General features: G+C 41.3%; 2 protein-coding genes across 2 annotated transcripts; both read right to left on the minus strand.

Annotated features, from left to right (window-relative positions):
• Positions 1–306: 306 nt before the first annotated feature.
• LOC122781873 (alpha-amylase-like) lies at positions 307–4,865 on the minus strand. Its single transcript, XM_044045946.1, has 9 exons — positions 4,659–4,865; positions 3,793–3,939; positions 3,435–3,632; positions 2,992–3,222; positions 2,090–2,223; positions 1,754–1,976; positions 1,406–1,527; positions 679–804; positions 307–528 (listed from the first exon to the last, which is right to left on the minus strand). Exons 1-9 carry the CDS (start codon positions 4,824–4,826, stop codon positions 339–341), a joined length of 1,539 nt encoding a protein of 512 aa, XP_043901881.1. The 5' UTR covers positions 4,827–4,865; the 3' UTR covers positions 307–338.
• Positions 4,866–5,563: 698 nt separating this feature from the next.
• Positions 5,564–12,734, minus strand: LOC122781881 (alpha-amylase-like). The gene is made up of 10 exons (XM_044045958.1): positions 12,613–12,734; positions 10,488–10,806; positions 9,531–9,677; positions 9,224–9,421; positions 7,622–7,852; positions 7,013–7,146; positions 6,685–6,907; positions 6,222–6,343; positions 6,022–6,147; positions 5,564–5,791 (listed from the first exon to the last, which is right to left on the minus strand). The coding sequence occupies exons 2-10, from the start codon at positions 10,653–10,655 to the stop codon at positions 5,602–5,604; spliced, it is 1,539 nt and encodes a 512-aa protein (XP_043901893.1). The 5' UTR covers positions 10,656–10,806; positions 12,613–12,734; the 3' UTR covers positions 5,564–5,601.
• Between the last annotated feature and the right edge of the window lie 1,105 nt (positions 12,735–13,839).

Raw genomic sequence — 13,839 nt, forward strand, 5'->3', positions numbered from 1 at the left:
TCTGCCAGGTTCTGTGAGAAAAAGAACCTGAACTCGTATGAACACGTATTAAACACATAGCACACTTGCTTTTCTATTTGGTCTTTCAACTCTACAAATTTAAATTATGATTCATTCACTTATTTTTGTAATGGGGCGGAGCCAATCCCAGCTCATGTAGGGCGAAAGGAAAAAGATGAACGAGCATTCACTCACACACAGATTTAGAGGGTCCAGTTAATCTCTTCAACCCAGACAGCCCTCAGTCCAACAGGGATCCAAACCGGTGTCAACAGGAAAAGCTAAATAATTGTTCAAGTGGAAAAATTTGGTACATTGACTTTTATTTAATCAAATGTTTAGAGTTTGGATTCGGCATGAATAGCAACAAAGGGATCCTCGTCTGTGTTGCTGATGTTAAAGTGAGCGCGACCATCATCGCCGACTTGGATCTGCTTGCCAGTGCAAACATTTCCTTCCTTCTGACCAGAAATGACATCACAGTATGTGCCGCCAGGCATCCCAGTGTTGAGGGTCACATCCATTTCCCTGAGAGTGAGGACAAGATACGTCATGGTTTTAAACCAACAGCGTTTTGTATAGCATGTTGATTGGATTTCAGGTATAACCCCACAAATCAAAAGAGAAAAATATTTTAAATAATTTACAAATATTTAGTATTGGGAGTTCAGTCCTTACCAGTCATCGTTATTAAAGACGATAAAACCACGGTTACCACGTCCAAAGGCAACCTGGTTGCTGTTGTTGTCCCACCAGTTGGAGTGAGGCTGTCCGTCGACAACGTTGCGGAATATGACCATGTTCCTTGAGAGGAGATGATGCAAAATAACACCGATTCATAGGAATTTGTTGTATCGATGTAAATTATAAAGTAAAAAGAAAAGTATTTATTAAAGCGGAGTATGATTAAAAAAGTTGCAATATTATGAGAATAAAGTCGTAATATTATTTTTAAATTTTTAAATCACAGATGATCAAGTGCAACCTGCGACAAGTTGAGGAACATGGAGCATCTTGTGAAGTTGTCCTTTGGTTTGGTTCTTCACAAATAAGGAAATACTTCATCTTCTGTCACATTAGCACCACATTAGCATCAGTATCAGGATTTTGTTGTGTAAGAAACTGATTGTCTTCCAAAAAGGAATCACACAAACGTGGAGGAAATCCTCGCTTTTGTGCAGGAGGAAATGGCTGCTAGTGATCTACTGCAAGTCTGACGCTGTTACATCTGCGGGATGTTTTATATTTTCACAATAAATAATAAGACAATTAGCAAAGCCTATGGCATTGCAAATAATGGCAACATTGACAGAATTAGGCCCAAAACTCTGCCATCATATGTACATTGAAGAAAAGAGAGAATTATTGTATCACTGGTGTAATGGCATGGATTATTTAAACTCACTTAATCTGACGCCATCTGTGCTCACACACCCATCCATCTCCACAAGTCTGATCAGGGTTGATGGGAACAGACTTGGTGGATCCATCTTTATGACTGGGAGGGCCCATCCAGTCATTCTGGTCCTGACAGAGGATTATTGAATGGATTTAACACAACAAACAATAAATGATCTAAATGGATCGAGCAAAGTCAACTATGGACTTTTAAGGAGGCAGATTTATTACCAATAAGATAAGACACTGGTATAGTGACGACAGCTCCACTATGATCACATGCGTACTGCTGGAGGTACGTGTACCACAGTCTGAGAACCATGGATCTACATAGATACATTTACATAGACTTTACCTTTCCATTGACGATATGACGGTTCCAGCGGAAGCTAGACATCACCCTGGCTACTCCGTATGGGTGGGCCAGCATGTAGCCAACAGCCATCTTGTGCAGCCTGGGGTCCCAGAAGGTAACGATGGAAGCGCCACCAGCACCGTGGCCTCTTTGGTTGTCGTGGTTGTCAACGAAGACGACTGCATCGCCATGGGGCATGAAACCCCAACCCTCTCCCCAGTTCCTGAGGACAAAATGCAATTTCTCTATTGAGGAGTTCTTAAAAAAGGCTTGTTTTTGCCAGTAAACATGCCCACTGTAATAATGTCACCTGCTTAAATAACTAAACAGATGTACCTTGTATAAGACAGTTTCTCGCCATGCCATCTTCTGAAGACAGTTCCCAGTTTAGCACCATATTTGAACTCGGTCACTCTTCCCAGATGGAAATACTCTCTAGCTGAGATAGCTTCATGTCCCAGATCGATGACCTACAGGGAAAACAACAAATATTTTGGGGTATAAAATGGTTTCAATAATTGGTGTCGTATTGGTAATATGTGCACAGACAAAAAAGGATATCATGTTTATGTCTTTTTTTTTTTTTTAGACTGCAGGCTAATTTTGGAGCTTACTACATTGAAGTTACGCTTCTTACGTATTGGTCGTCATTCTTCAGGCTTTCATATCAACATCTGCTCCCAGTGCGCTGTGTTTGTGTTCACCATCTTGATCTCTGTGCTCGTGTTCCCACGGCTCTGCTCACTGCTGCTTTGCGTTATCGTTATGAGTGTTGGACATGTGGGTGGGTTATATTTTGCCAATCACATTCAAGCACACAGATTATCGCTGGGTTTGTTTTTATCATGCACTTGAATGCAAATACAGTGCAGTTTGTCTTCCCGGACTGTACGCAAATCAAGTCAAATAAGGTCAAGTTTACCCCATCTTCTGCAGCCAACTCTGCCCAATGTCTGATTTTGAAAAATGCCAAGAAGTGGACTGAGACCAAGGTGATAGAACAACAGTTATATCATTTTTTTAAAAGGGAGCATGGACTAAAATAGCCAATGGCAACATTTTAATGCTGTAGCTGGTGTTTTGACCAGAGAGACAGTCAATCTTTATTTTTTTATCACAATATGTATAATTTCAATACTAGTTTAATCAGTACTTACCAGATACTCTGGCTTTCACCTGAAAAAACCCCTGGTTTAGGGGGTTAGTTATGCTTAAAAAAACATCTTAAAAAGAAAAACCTCTTGAAAGATGAAGGGTTTGGAGCCACCGGAGAACCACTTGGTGTTGAGGTCGTGCAGACGACCGTAGATGTCCGCCAGGTCACCAGGCCACATGTGTTTGCAGGCGTCCACTCTGAATCCAGCCACGCCCATGTCGATCAGACTGTTCATGAATTCAGCCACCTTTCCCCGAACGTAATCTTTCTCCAGGGCCAGGTCCAGGAGACTGACCAGACGACAGTCACGTACCTGAATCAGGAAATATGGAATATATGTAATATATAGGAAATGTGTTTCATGACTAATATATCAACGTATTAATATGATTGGCCAAAGCATTATATTAATTAAACTTGTATAATTACCCTCTATAACTAGCTAATGACTGAGTGGAGAGAAGTACAGTGAATTTAATATTTGGTAATTGGGGGAAAACAGTTTTTCTGGCTGACATGCATTACCTGATAGATGTCCCCATAGTTCTCAATTTCACCGCTTCCAGTCCTGCATTTGTTGTCATTGAAATCCCAGCTAGAAAATGGGACACTGGGAAAGTCCTTATTTCCAGCGTTGAACCAGCTCCCACATGAAGAATGGGTTCCCTCTCCACCGCCAGCTCCACACATGTGGTTGATGACAGCGTCCACGTAGATATTGACCTGTTGTGGATGAACTTTTCTTTGCATTTACCATCGTCAGGCTGTAGAAGTGCAGTATGTACCATATCTCGTGGAAACAACACAGCGATTTTTCTTAGACGCTGAGAATCTCAAAATGATTGTTGTTCATAAATGTGTTATTGAGGTTACGGAAGTTTACCCCGACATTGTTGCATCTTCTGATCATGTCTCTCAGCTCCTCCTCAGTGCCAGATCTGGAGCACAGTTTGTAGCTGATTGGCTGGTACCTCTGCCACCAGGGTCTCCAAGGACTTTCCAGCACGATGTGTTCATTTGGAGGAGAGATCTGAGTGACACAGAGTTACGACCACACTGGTGATTGTTGCTGACTGTACTGTACAAGTGGGACGACACCAGTTTTACAAATGTGATGTAGTGCGCTTGACTACGACTGTGAAAAACAGTTATTTTGTTTGGTTCTGCAAGAGTTTTGTTTTTTTGTTGTTTTTTTAAGTAAAATCCTACAAGCTGGATACGTGGATATTAGTTTGTATTGCTCCAATTTTCCACCTTTATTAACATAAATACACATTTAAGTTCAAATATGCTTTTTATTTCTTGATTGCTTCCCATGTTTCTTGCCAGCAGTTGTTGTAGGTGATGTGTGCTTCTCAAGAGCTTCATTCTTTGTTGCTTTGACACAACAAGAGGTTCTAATTTTCCCTTTTGAGCTGTGTTACTTTGTCAGGTGAATCTTATATCTAAACTGTTAAATAACACAATCGTTCTCTGTCTGCCCGACTGTCTGTCTGACTGTCCATCCACCCTGGACGACATATTTCGAAAGATTTTGAACGAGTAAATTCGGATGATTAGTTCTCAGAAATGCAAGCGACTGAATGTCAAGCAAGAAACCTCTTTAAATTCCTTGTTTTTACCCTAAGTTGAATAATTCTGCCCAGTGCATCATCAACATGCTGCTTGATTGCTGCTTATTGATTAATGTAAATTAGAAACAGGGATTATCCTCATTCCCCTGAAGTAGAAGTGTCCAACCATGCATACCTGAACTCCACCAAAGCCATTGGGACCCAAGAAACGCTCGCACTCGTCAGCGATGTCGGCCCAGCGCCACTCAAACAGGTGGACGATGGCTGACCTCCCGGGTTTGGTGTGAGGGTTGTGCTGGGCGAGGCCGAGCCCGAGCAGAGCCGCCAGAATAAACAACTTCATGCTTTTCCCTGGATGAGTGAGAAACAACCCTCCCGCTGCCTCAGTGTTAGCATTTATAGCTATTTCTTTCTCCTCTTTGACCAATGAGAGGCTTGCAGATATCAGCATGGATATTAAACAGGTGCTTCTTTATCAAAGTTTCCTGCCTTACTTCAAGGCATGCCGCAAAAAAAACAGATTGCTGAATTCACATGATGTCTTTCCCCAGATGAAATATAAAACAGGGAGTGAAATTGTGACGAAGACTTTAAAGTCTTCATTTTTATATTATGTGTGTTTATATTGGTGAGTCAGGAACGTTTACCTTTCCACAAGTCTATGTGTTATCAATAGAGTAATTACACAATGGAGTGACTGTCCTTGACCCAAAATGGCAACTAGCCATGTACGTGTAGTATTGCCCGTAAAAGTGTGATTACACAGCTGTGTTTTCTGAGAAGGAAAAAAACTGTATCCCTTAATATTTTTTTGGATTAACCCTGAATTTGTTGATTATTTACAAAAATATTAGTGTTTTTAATCCTATTTCCATATTTTCATCAAATCTGTGTGAACGTAATCTCTTTTTTTAAGGTCCGTCAAATCTATCAAATCTGTATCTCCAGTTTAAAAATATACAATCAGAGTTTAATCCTAATCATAAATGAATGTTGGCAGTGACAAAAACAGTCCTTGTTCAATTTCATGATATTAAATTTAATAAATTAACATCACCATTTAAAATACAAACATTCAAATGCATGTATTTTTATTTAAAATGTCAGAATAATTTTTTTTACAGCTTGGAGGCGGCATGTATTGCCACAAAGGGGTCATGATCTCTGTTACTGATCCAGAAATGAGCACGGCCATCACCCCCAACATGGATCTGCTTCCCACTGCACCTATGTCCTTCCTTCTGGCCGGAAATCACGTCACAGTAGATGCCACCAGGCATGCCGGTGTTCAGGGTTACGTCCAGATTCCTGGAAATGAGGTTGAGGTTGATATAGTTTTTTTTTCTACCATATAATTGTGCTGTTTCATTTATTGAATGCAAACAACTATAGTACCAACCAACATGATATTGTTTTGTTAGACACAGTAAAATGAGAGAAATGAACTTGTGCAAAGCTTATTTTTAAAGCCAGTCCTGTTTAGAAACAAGGAAGTTGATTGACTTGTTTGTTAGTTAGTGTCAACATGTGATCCTCACCAGTCATCGTTATTAAAGACGACGAAACCACGGTTACCGCGTCCAAACGCAACCTGGTTGCTTCCATTGTCCCACCAGTTTGAATGAGGCTGTCCGTTGACCACATTACGGAAAATGACCATGTTCCTAGAGGAACGTATTAAAACAAGTTAGAATTTATGAAGCACATACATGTTTTTGTTTTCCTCCAGAGTACTCACTTAATCTGACGCCATCTGTGCTCACACACCCATCCGTCTCCACAGGTCTGGTCAGGGTTGATGGGAACGGACTTAGTGGATCCATCACTGTGGCTGGGAGGGCCAATCCAGTCATTCTGATCCTATAATCGTGGTGCAGTTGGTTGAATAAACCAATTCATCAGTGCTTGAATTTACAATATAGCACGATAACAGACCCTCTGAGCTGCTCGACCTCTTCAGGGCAAATAATAATGATGCTAATATCACTCTCAGGCCAGACAGATTGAGTCAGGGATAGCTGGTTAGGAGTTACATATTTATACATAGTTATATTACATGTCATTTAGCAGACGCTTGTATCCAAAGTGACTTAGATTAAGTGCATTTCAACATTTGGGTACAAACAAGAGCCAGAAGTAAGTAAGTGCTTCAAATATGCCAAACTATAATGTGGAATATGAGTCTTAAAATCAGGTTGTACCTTCCCGTTCACAATGTGACGGTTCCAGCGGAAGCTAGACATCACCCTGGTTACCCCGTAAGGGTGGGCCAGCATGTAGCCAACAGCCATCTTGTGCAGCCTGGGGTCCCAGAAGGTAACAATGGAAGCACCACCAGCACCGTGACCTCTCTGGTTGTCATGGTTGTCAACAAAGACAAGAGCATTTCCATTGGGCATGAAACCCCAACCCTCTCCCCAGTTCCTGGAGACAAGGATATCATTTTTACTCCTCAGAGCAAACGTGACTGTGGCTTTGTCATGATTAAAGAAGCTCATTTATCAAAGGACAGCCAGCAGAAACACATACTTGGTAAAAGACAGCTTCTCGCCGTTCCATTTCCTGAAGACACTTCCCAGTTTGGCACCATATTTGAACTCGGTCACCCTCCCAAGATGGAAATACTCTCTAGATGTGATGGGCTCACCTCCAAGATCAATAACCTGAAGAGAGAACGTATTTCACGCCATCCTCACAATGTTCTGGGGTCTCAAACTCAAATGAGCAGAGGGCCACATGAGCTTCAAATCTGGTCATGAGGGAACTGTTCAGCAGGGATGAGCGATAAGAACTTAAAATGATATAACAAAATTCATCATAATTTAAAATTAAAAGTGTTATATATTGTTCACAATAAAGAGAAACATTTATGATACAAAATGGTGTGTACGATTCAATAATGCAATAAGGTCGTCACCTTGAGCTTTTTCATACACACCAGAACCATATTTAATGTCATTTGCAAATTATAAATGATTTTTACTTGATTTACTTGAACCAACCTGTAGCTTCTTGGTTCAACAACATAATGCAGGAAAATATACGAACTATGAAATGCTGAGGTACATAATGTATGTACCTGCAGTAGGTAGTTTTAATATGACTGATATGAGTGTAGATACACACTTAAAAAAATACCTCCTGGAAGATGAAAGGTCTGGAGCCACCAGAGAACCACCTGGTGTTGAGGTTGTGGAGACGACCGTAGATGTTGGCCAGATCACCAGGCCACATGTGCTTGCAGGCATCCACTCTGAATCCAGCCACGCCCATGTCGATCAGTTTGTTCATGAACCCGGCCACCTTGCTCCTAACATATTCTTTCCCCAGGTCGAGATCCAACAGACCAACCAGGCGACAGTCACGTACCTGGAGGGGTGGAAGATTACTGACATCAAACTGTTCACACTAAAATCATCGTGTTAAAATCAGTGTCCTCAGTTAAAGTCCAGACTACAGTCTGTGCACACCGTGTGTTGGCTTACTGTTTACAAATCTGTGTCCATAATAGTTCAAGAGGTTTTATTAACAATGCTGCTATTGTGTAGTTTTCCCACCAGAGAGCGCTGTGACTCCACTGTTGGCAGCGTACTACTTCAGGAACCACATGAGCTCAGCTGAATAGAGGCTGTGGTGTGTCTCCAGACTGTCATATAGTATTCCTGCTGAGAGTGATTGATTATAATTCACGACACCTCATTTCTCCCTTTTTTAACCTACGCCAAAACCCTTATGTCATCTCAGCCACATCAGCTGCATGTGCCGGGTTGTGTTGCAGTAAGCAGGCACAATCCTCTGGTAAAGGAAAACCACTCAACAGCATTTGCTGCTGAGCAGCTCATTGACAAATGCAATTCTATGATTATTTGTGGAATGGCCAATTAGACAGTTCTGGTAACTCACTGAACAATGGCTCTATTGTTGTCAGTAAAGCCCTGACAGTCACCATGAAACATTATAGTTTATATTTTACTACAATGGTTAGCCGGCGACTCCCAGCACATGTCAAAATAACATTTAATGAGTTGTTTAAATCTGCTGAAGTCTGAAAATAGAAAAAAAAATCAATGATTAGCATGTCAGCATGTTTTAATATGATGTCATTGTGCTAACCTCCAAAGCTTAATGGCGGGCACACGTTTATAATATTTCAAAACTAGCATTTTAGAGGTATTTTCAGACCAACAGACCCACCATAATACCCCATGAACTGGTACAATTAAATGATCACCTGAGCTGGTTAGCCTGCATCTCAATCTCATGTGAGTTTGAGTACAGGTCTGGAAAGGTGCAAGAACAGCAAATGCAGATCAAAAAGCCTCTGGTACGCAACTGGAGAGACCTACGACAGATCAGACCAATGATCTGGTGACGTATGCAGAGTGACGCAAAACGTGTCAACAAATCTGCGAGCGATAATGGCATCTAACGACTTTTGCCACAGAGCGCTCCATGGAGTGCGTCACTTAAAATGGAAGCAACATCTGAATTGAAAGACAGCTGCTCTTCAGTGGCTACAGTGTTGGACGTATAAACAAACACTTCTCTGTCTTCATCGTGTTAAACCCACCTCAGCTCACCATGGAAAACATTTCTGATTAGTTCCCTATTTTCAAACATTTGGCCAAAACGTGTCCTTGCCAGACAAATTTCTGCAGAGCGAAACCAAATTGCTGGCAGATTGTGCCGAGTTCACCCAGGCTATGGAAAGATTGTAAAGATGTTCCATCCTTACTGTACCTGATTGGCATCACCGTAGTTCTCAATATTGCCACTTCCCGTTCTGCATTTGTGGTCGTTGAAGTCCCACTGGGTAAAAGGGACACTGGGGAAATCTTTTCTGCCTGCACTGAACCAGCTCCCGCATGAAGAGTGGGTTCCCTCTCCACCACCGGCACCACACATGTGGTTGATGACAGCGTCCACATAGATGTTGACCTGTGAGTAGATACAAGTCCTTGAGATCAGTCAGTCAGTGCAGCTCTGCAGGGCAGGTGGTCCACTCACTCAAACACTCAGCCACTCATTCATATCAACCCTTGTTTACCCCAGCGTTGTTGCATCTGGTGATCATGTCTCTCAGCTCGTTCTCATTGCCAGATCTGGAGCACAGGTTGTAGCCGATTGGCTGGTACCTTTGCCACCACGGCCTCCAGGGATTGTTCACCACAATGTGCTCATTAGGTGGAGAGATCTGAGCAAAACAGGAAAAATAAATCAAAATAATTACACTATGGATAAATAGTAGATCAAGTATACAGTTATTAAAGGAGTGCACAAGCTATTTCTGCCATTACTTTCACTTTGTTCATCATCAGAATCAGAATCTTTGTATATTTCTATGTACATAAGGACAGAAGGAGAAGAAATAGTACCCAGCCTGTGAAATAAATTGTATTTTCCATATGTATTTGATGCATACATTGTTATATTGCTGAAATAATCTAAATCTAAAATATTTCACTCCTTTTTTTTTTTACACACAATGTAGGATTTCAATCTTCAACAAAGTGTCCAAGATTATTTTAATGGTACAGCATCGTCTGTATTGGCACGCTGGTACGTCTGGTTACAGGTTGAAAAGCACTACGAAACACAACAATGTGTTCATATTTGTATAAACTGGTTTAACATCAGCTACTGTACCTGGTCTGAAGACATGGTTGTGTTTACATTCAGAGTTCATTGGTATTGTTGACTTGTTAAAACCAACCACAACATATATTTTATGACTGTAACAGACAATACTATTTACCAACTGTAGGGGGACCCCGAGAGCAAATCCTACGATCTGTTACTGTAAAATTTAGTATGAAGTCATTACTTGCAGGCAGGCGATTACTCTGAGGTTTACAGTTTGTGATGCATCACGTGTGTGTGTGTGTGTACATTTTACTAACAACAACTCCGTTTTATCAGTTACGCGTGTACAATGTTTTGTTAAAAGGGTTTGAACATACATTGAGCATGGCTATAACCTCCTCTTTTTTTCCTTTATGCATACCTGAACTCCAGCAAAGCCATTGGGACCCAGGAAGCGCTCACACTCTGCAGCGATGTCGGCCCAGCGCCACTCAAACAGGTGGACGATGGCCGTCGTCCCGTGCTTGGTGTGAGGGTTGTGCTGGGTGTGGCCGAGCCCAAAGAGGGCAACCAGAATGAGCAACTTCATGCTTCCGCCCCAGGTCAGGTCAGTGAGAAAACCTCACTCTTCTGCTGATTTATCGTTCATATTTATACACATTTTCTCCTCCTGGTTGACCAATTAGAGACTGGCAAATATTACCATGAGGGTCACACAGGTGCTTCTTTCTCATGACCTTCTACATGCAGAGAGAAACAGACAGACAGACAGACAGACGACTTTATTGATCCCTTTGGGAGGTTCCCTTGGGGAAATTAACAGAGAACAGAGAAACATAACTCTGAGACATTTGAGTTTTAAAATCTGTTCCAAGTTTGTCAAGACAAAGTAAAACTAACAAAAATAGTATGTTCTTTGATTTATGAGATTAACCTTGAACTATTTCAATATGAAGATACAGAAACCATCATCTCTCTGTGCTTTGACTATGACAATGTCGATTTATACTTCCATGGTAGGCGTTTGTTCACTTGTTCACCAGATGATTCTATAAGAAGTACAAGCTATAAAGTTTTCCTCGCATGAAACATTGACTAACTCAACAAGGCATAGTTTATCTTGAATTTGTAAATTTTTGATATTTTAAATATTTGAGATATTTAGACATTTCAAGTACTTTAATATTTGTTTACATTCCCATGCAGTTACAAAACACATCTTGTATAACCTCACAGTTTATCATCCACCTGGCATCAAGGTAAACTGGTGAAGATAAACTACGCTGAGTGGAGAAGGGTGAGAGGTCAGGTATGTTATGTAAAACAAGTCAACTCAACCAGTCCTGGCAAAACACGGGCTTTTTCCCATGAGGGGCTTCGATCTTGACCCTCCGGTGACTTACTGTATTTATGTAAGGGGCTCCTGCGAGGAGAGATATGTGATTCTCTTTAGGGGTCTTCTGGCTTATTATTATACATTTGAACACTCTAAAAGTATAAATAGTTATATTAGTTATGAAGGCAAGTATAATAAACAGTATATATATATATATATACATATATATAATATATAAAAAAAGAAAATGGAGCACTGTGCCTTAACCTTCCCCACATTATTGATTATGTTATTAGCAAAAGCACATGGGTTCATAATAGGACTGGGCGATATACCGGTAGTAAGAGTTACACCAGTATATTTTTGAAAGAGATATGTAGTTCAGACAATATCGCCATAATATTATATATTATATTTATGTTGCCCTGCGACCACTCCTCTCTCTCTCTCCACAAGCATAGTTCAGCTGCTCAGCCACGCCCCTTACATGTACAATCCGTTTTGTTCAAAATATCGTTATAATATCGCATATCGCCATTCCAACAAAAAATATTGCGATATCAGTTTTGATCCATATCGCCCAATCAAATGTATGAGGAGTGATTTGCATAAGCCAAAGCTGTGGTTTGAAGCGTTTGTGTCTCATCATGGTACATCCCACCTGTTTACTGTCTGACACAGCTCATGCTCCTCAACCACCAGCCCAGCCCCCGCTGACAGAGTGTCAAACAGACATCTGACCTGTCTTACTAGGTCTCGTTGTGGGTCGTTCCTCCCTGTGAGGCATGTAAACGTGGAAGACGCTGGAAACACTCACCGGTGATGCACTGAGATGCAGACTGGACTCAATGGTCTAATTCTACAGTGCAGGTCTTTGTAATGTTCACAGCAGCAGAGCTGTGGGCAAGTTATTCTTTGCCAATATAAACTAATAATAATAATGATAATAATAGACTTTTATCTTTCCGTTAATTGGCTCAACAAAACCCTGAAATGTCATTAAAACATTCAGTAGCATGTAATAAAACATTTATTGACTGAACTGAGAGTGACAGTGATGAGCTGTGGTCCTTCACCTTCCTCTCACAAGCCAAAGAAATGCAGATTGGAGTTAGGTTATTTAGAGACTTTATATTATATTTTAAGTTCCCACACTCCCATAATAATCAGAGGATATGTGCTACAGACGGACAGATAGTGACGGATTCACCTCACACTTCATTTGGTCCACTTGTTAGCACAATTATCTAAGCAGCCAATCACATGGCAGCAACTTAATGCAGTCGGGCATGAAGACATGATCACGATGACCGGCTGAAGTTCAGTGGGAAAAAAGTGTGATTTAAGTGACTTTGAATGTGGCATGGTTGTTGTAACTCTTGCAGTGCTACATGCTCTGTGGGAAGTGATGTCAAAGGGAGAGTTAAGGCTCTAACTTGCTCACATTTTCCCATGGGCCCCCAAAATTCCAGTCAAACCAAAGTCCTTTCCTGTATGGACAACACAGGACAGACCTCCGGGGGCGATGAAGGGATGAGGGGGACAAAGCTTTCTTTCACAGCCCAGGCTAAGAGACAAGGTGAAGGCAGAGAAGCTCGTCATTTGATTCCCGCCCCTGGTTCTGTCATGGGAAAGTGGACCAGTCACAACATGGGGAGGAGGTCAGAGGCTTGCCATGAAGACGGCAGGAGGAGAGAAAGTGGAGAAGACGGAGAGAGGGAGATCAAAAGGAGAGAAGGAATGGGGTTAGCAATTTAAGAGAGAACATCAGGACGAGGAGGAGGAGGAGGAGGAGGAGGGGGGAGGAAAGAATGAGAGGTGAGCGCTCTGGCTTAGCTGAAGACAAATGAGACGAATAAAAGAAGGAGGTGACAGAGGGAAGGGAGGGAGTGAGTGAATAACAACAAAGATGAGGAGAAGAAGCTTCATCTTTGGACAGCTGACGGTAAAGAGGTGAAGGTGAACAGGTAGCACATGGCATGCTCGGTTATAGAAGCACAGTGTAAACCGTGTAAACAGTTAAAATGATCACTTACTACAACATAAAAACCCTCAGTTCATTAAATGAACGTTCTAACCACATTATGGTCAAGTATGTGAATTATTTGTTGCATCTGCAAAACTTTACAGTCCTTGGCTTTTTAATAACGAGAAACTAATGCTGTCAAGATTGTGTCACCACATGTTTCCCTTTACCGTTCTTAGAATTTTCAAAAAATAAATCGCTTTTTTGGGAACTTTTCAGGTTTTCTTCAACGAAACGGTGCCACATACCCCGAGGCTAAAATCCTACAAAGTGAAATCTAAATCCAAAGACTCTTTCAATGGAAAGTTTCAGCCCAGTATTATTTTTTTGATGATATGTTGTGCAGATGTCGACAAAAGCTTTCCATCTCACTGCAAAGAATAACAGCAGCAGCGGAAGTCCCGCGGGAGA

The sequence above is a fragment of the Solea senegalensis genome, linkage group LG1 (assembly GCF_019176455.1).
Source record: "Solea senegalensis isolate Sse05_10M linkage group LG1, IFAPA_SoseM_1, whole genome shotgun sequence".
Lineage (NCBI taxonomy): Eukaryota > Metazoa > Chordata > Actinopteri > Pleuronectiformes > Soleidae > Solea > Solea senegalensis.

Bases quoted from the DNA above. Each gene is read 5' to 3' on its own strand.
- LOC122781873 (XM_044045946.1), bottom strand. From the start codon at position 4,826: ATGAAGTTGTTTATTCTGGCGGCTCTGCTCGGGCTCGGCCTCGCCCAG. The intron at 2,224-2,991 runs GTTTTTCTTTTT...TTTTCCCTGTAG, and splicing joins AACCCTTCATCTTTCAAGAG to GTCATCGATCTGGGACATGA. The intron at 529-678 runs GTAAGGACTGAA...CCTCACTCTCAG, and splicing joins GTCTTTAATAACGATGACTG to GGAAATGGATGTGACCCTCA.
- LOC122781881 (XM_044045958.1), bottom strand. From the start codon at position 10,655: ATGAAGTTGCTCATTCTGGTTGCCCTCTTTGGGCTCGGCCACACCCAG. The intron at 9,422-9,530 runs GTAAACAAGGGT...ATCTACTCACAG, and splicing joins CCAGATGCAACAACGCTGGG to GTCAACATCTATGTGGACGC. The intron at 7,147-7,621 runs GTATTTTTTTAA...TTCTCTCTTCAG, and splicing joins GACCTTTCATCTTCCAGGAG to GTTATTGATCTTGGAGGTGA.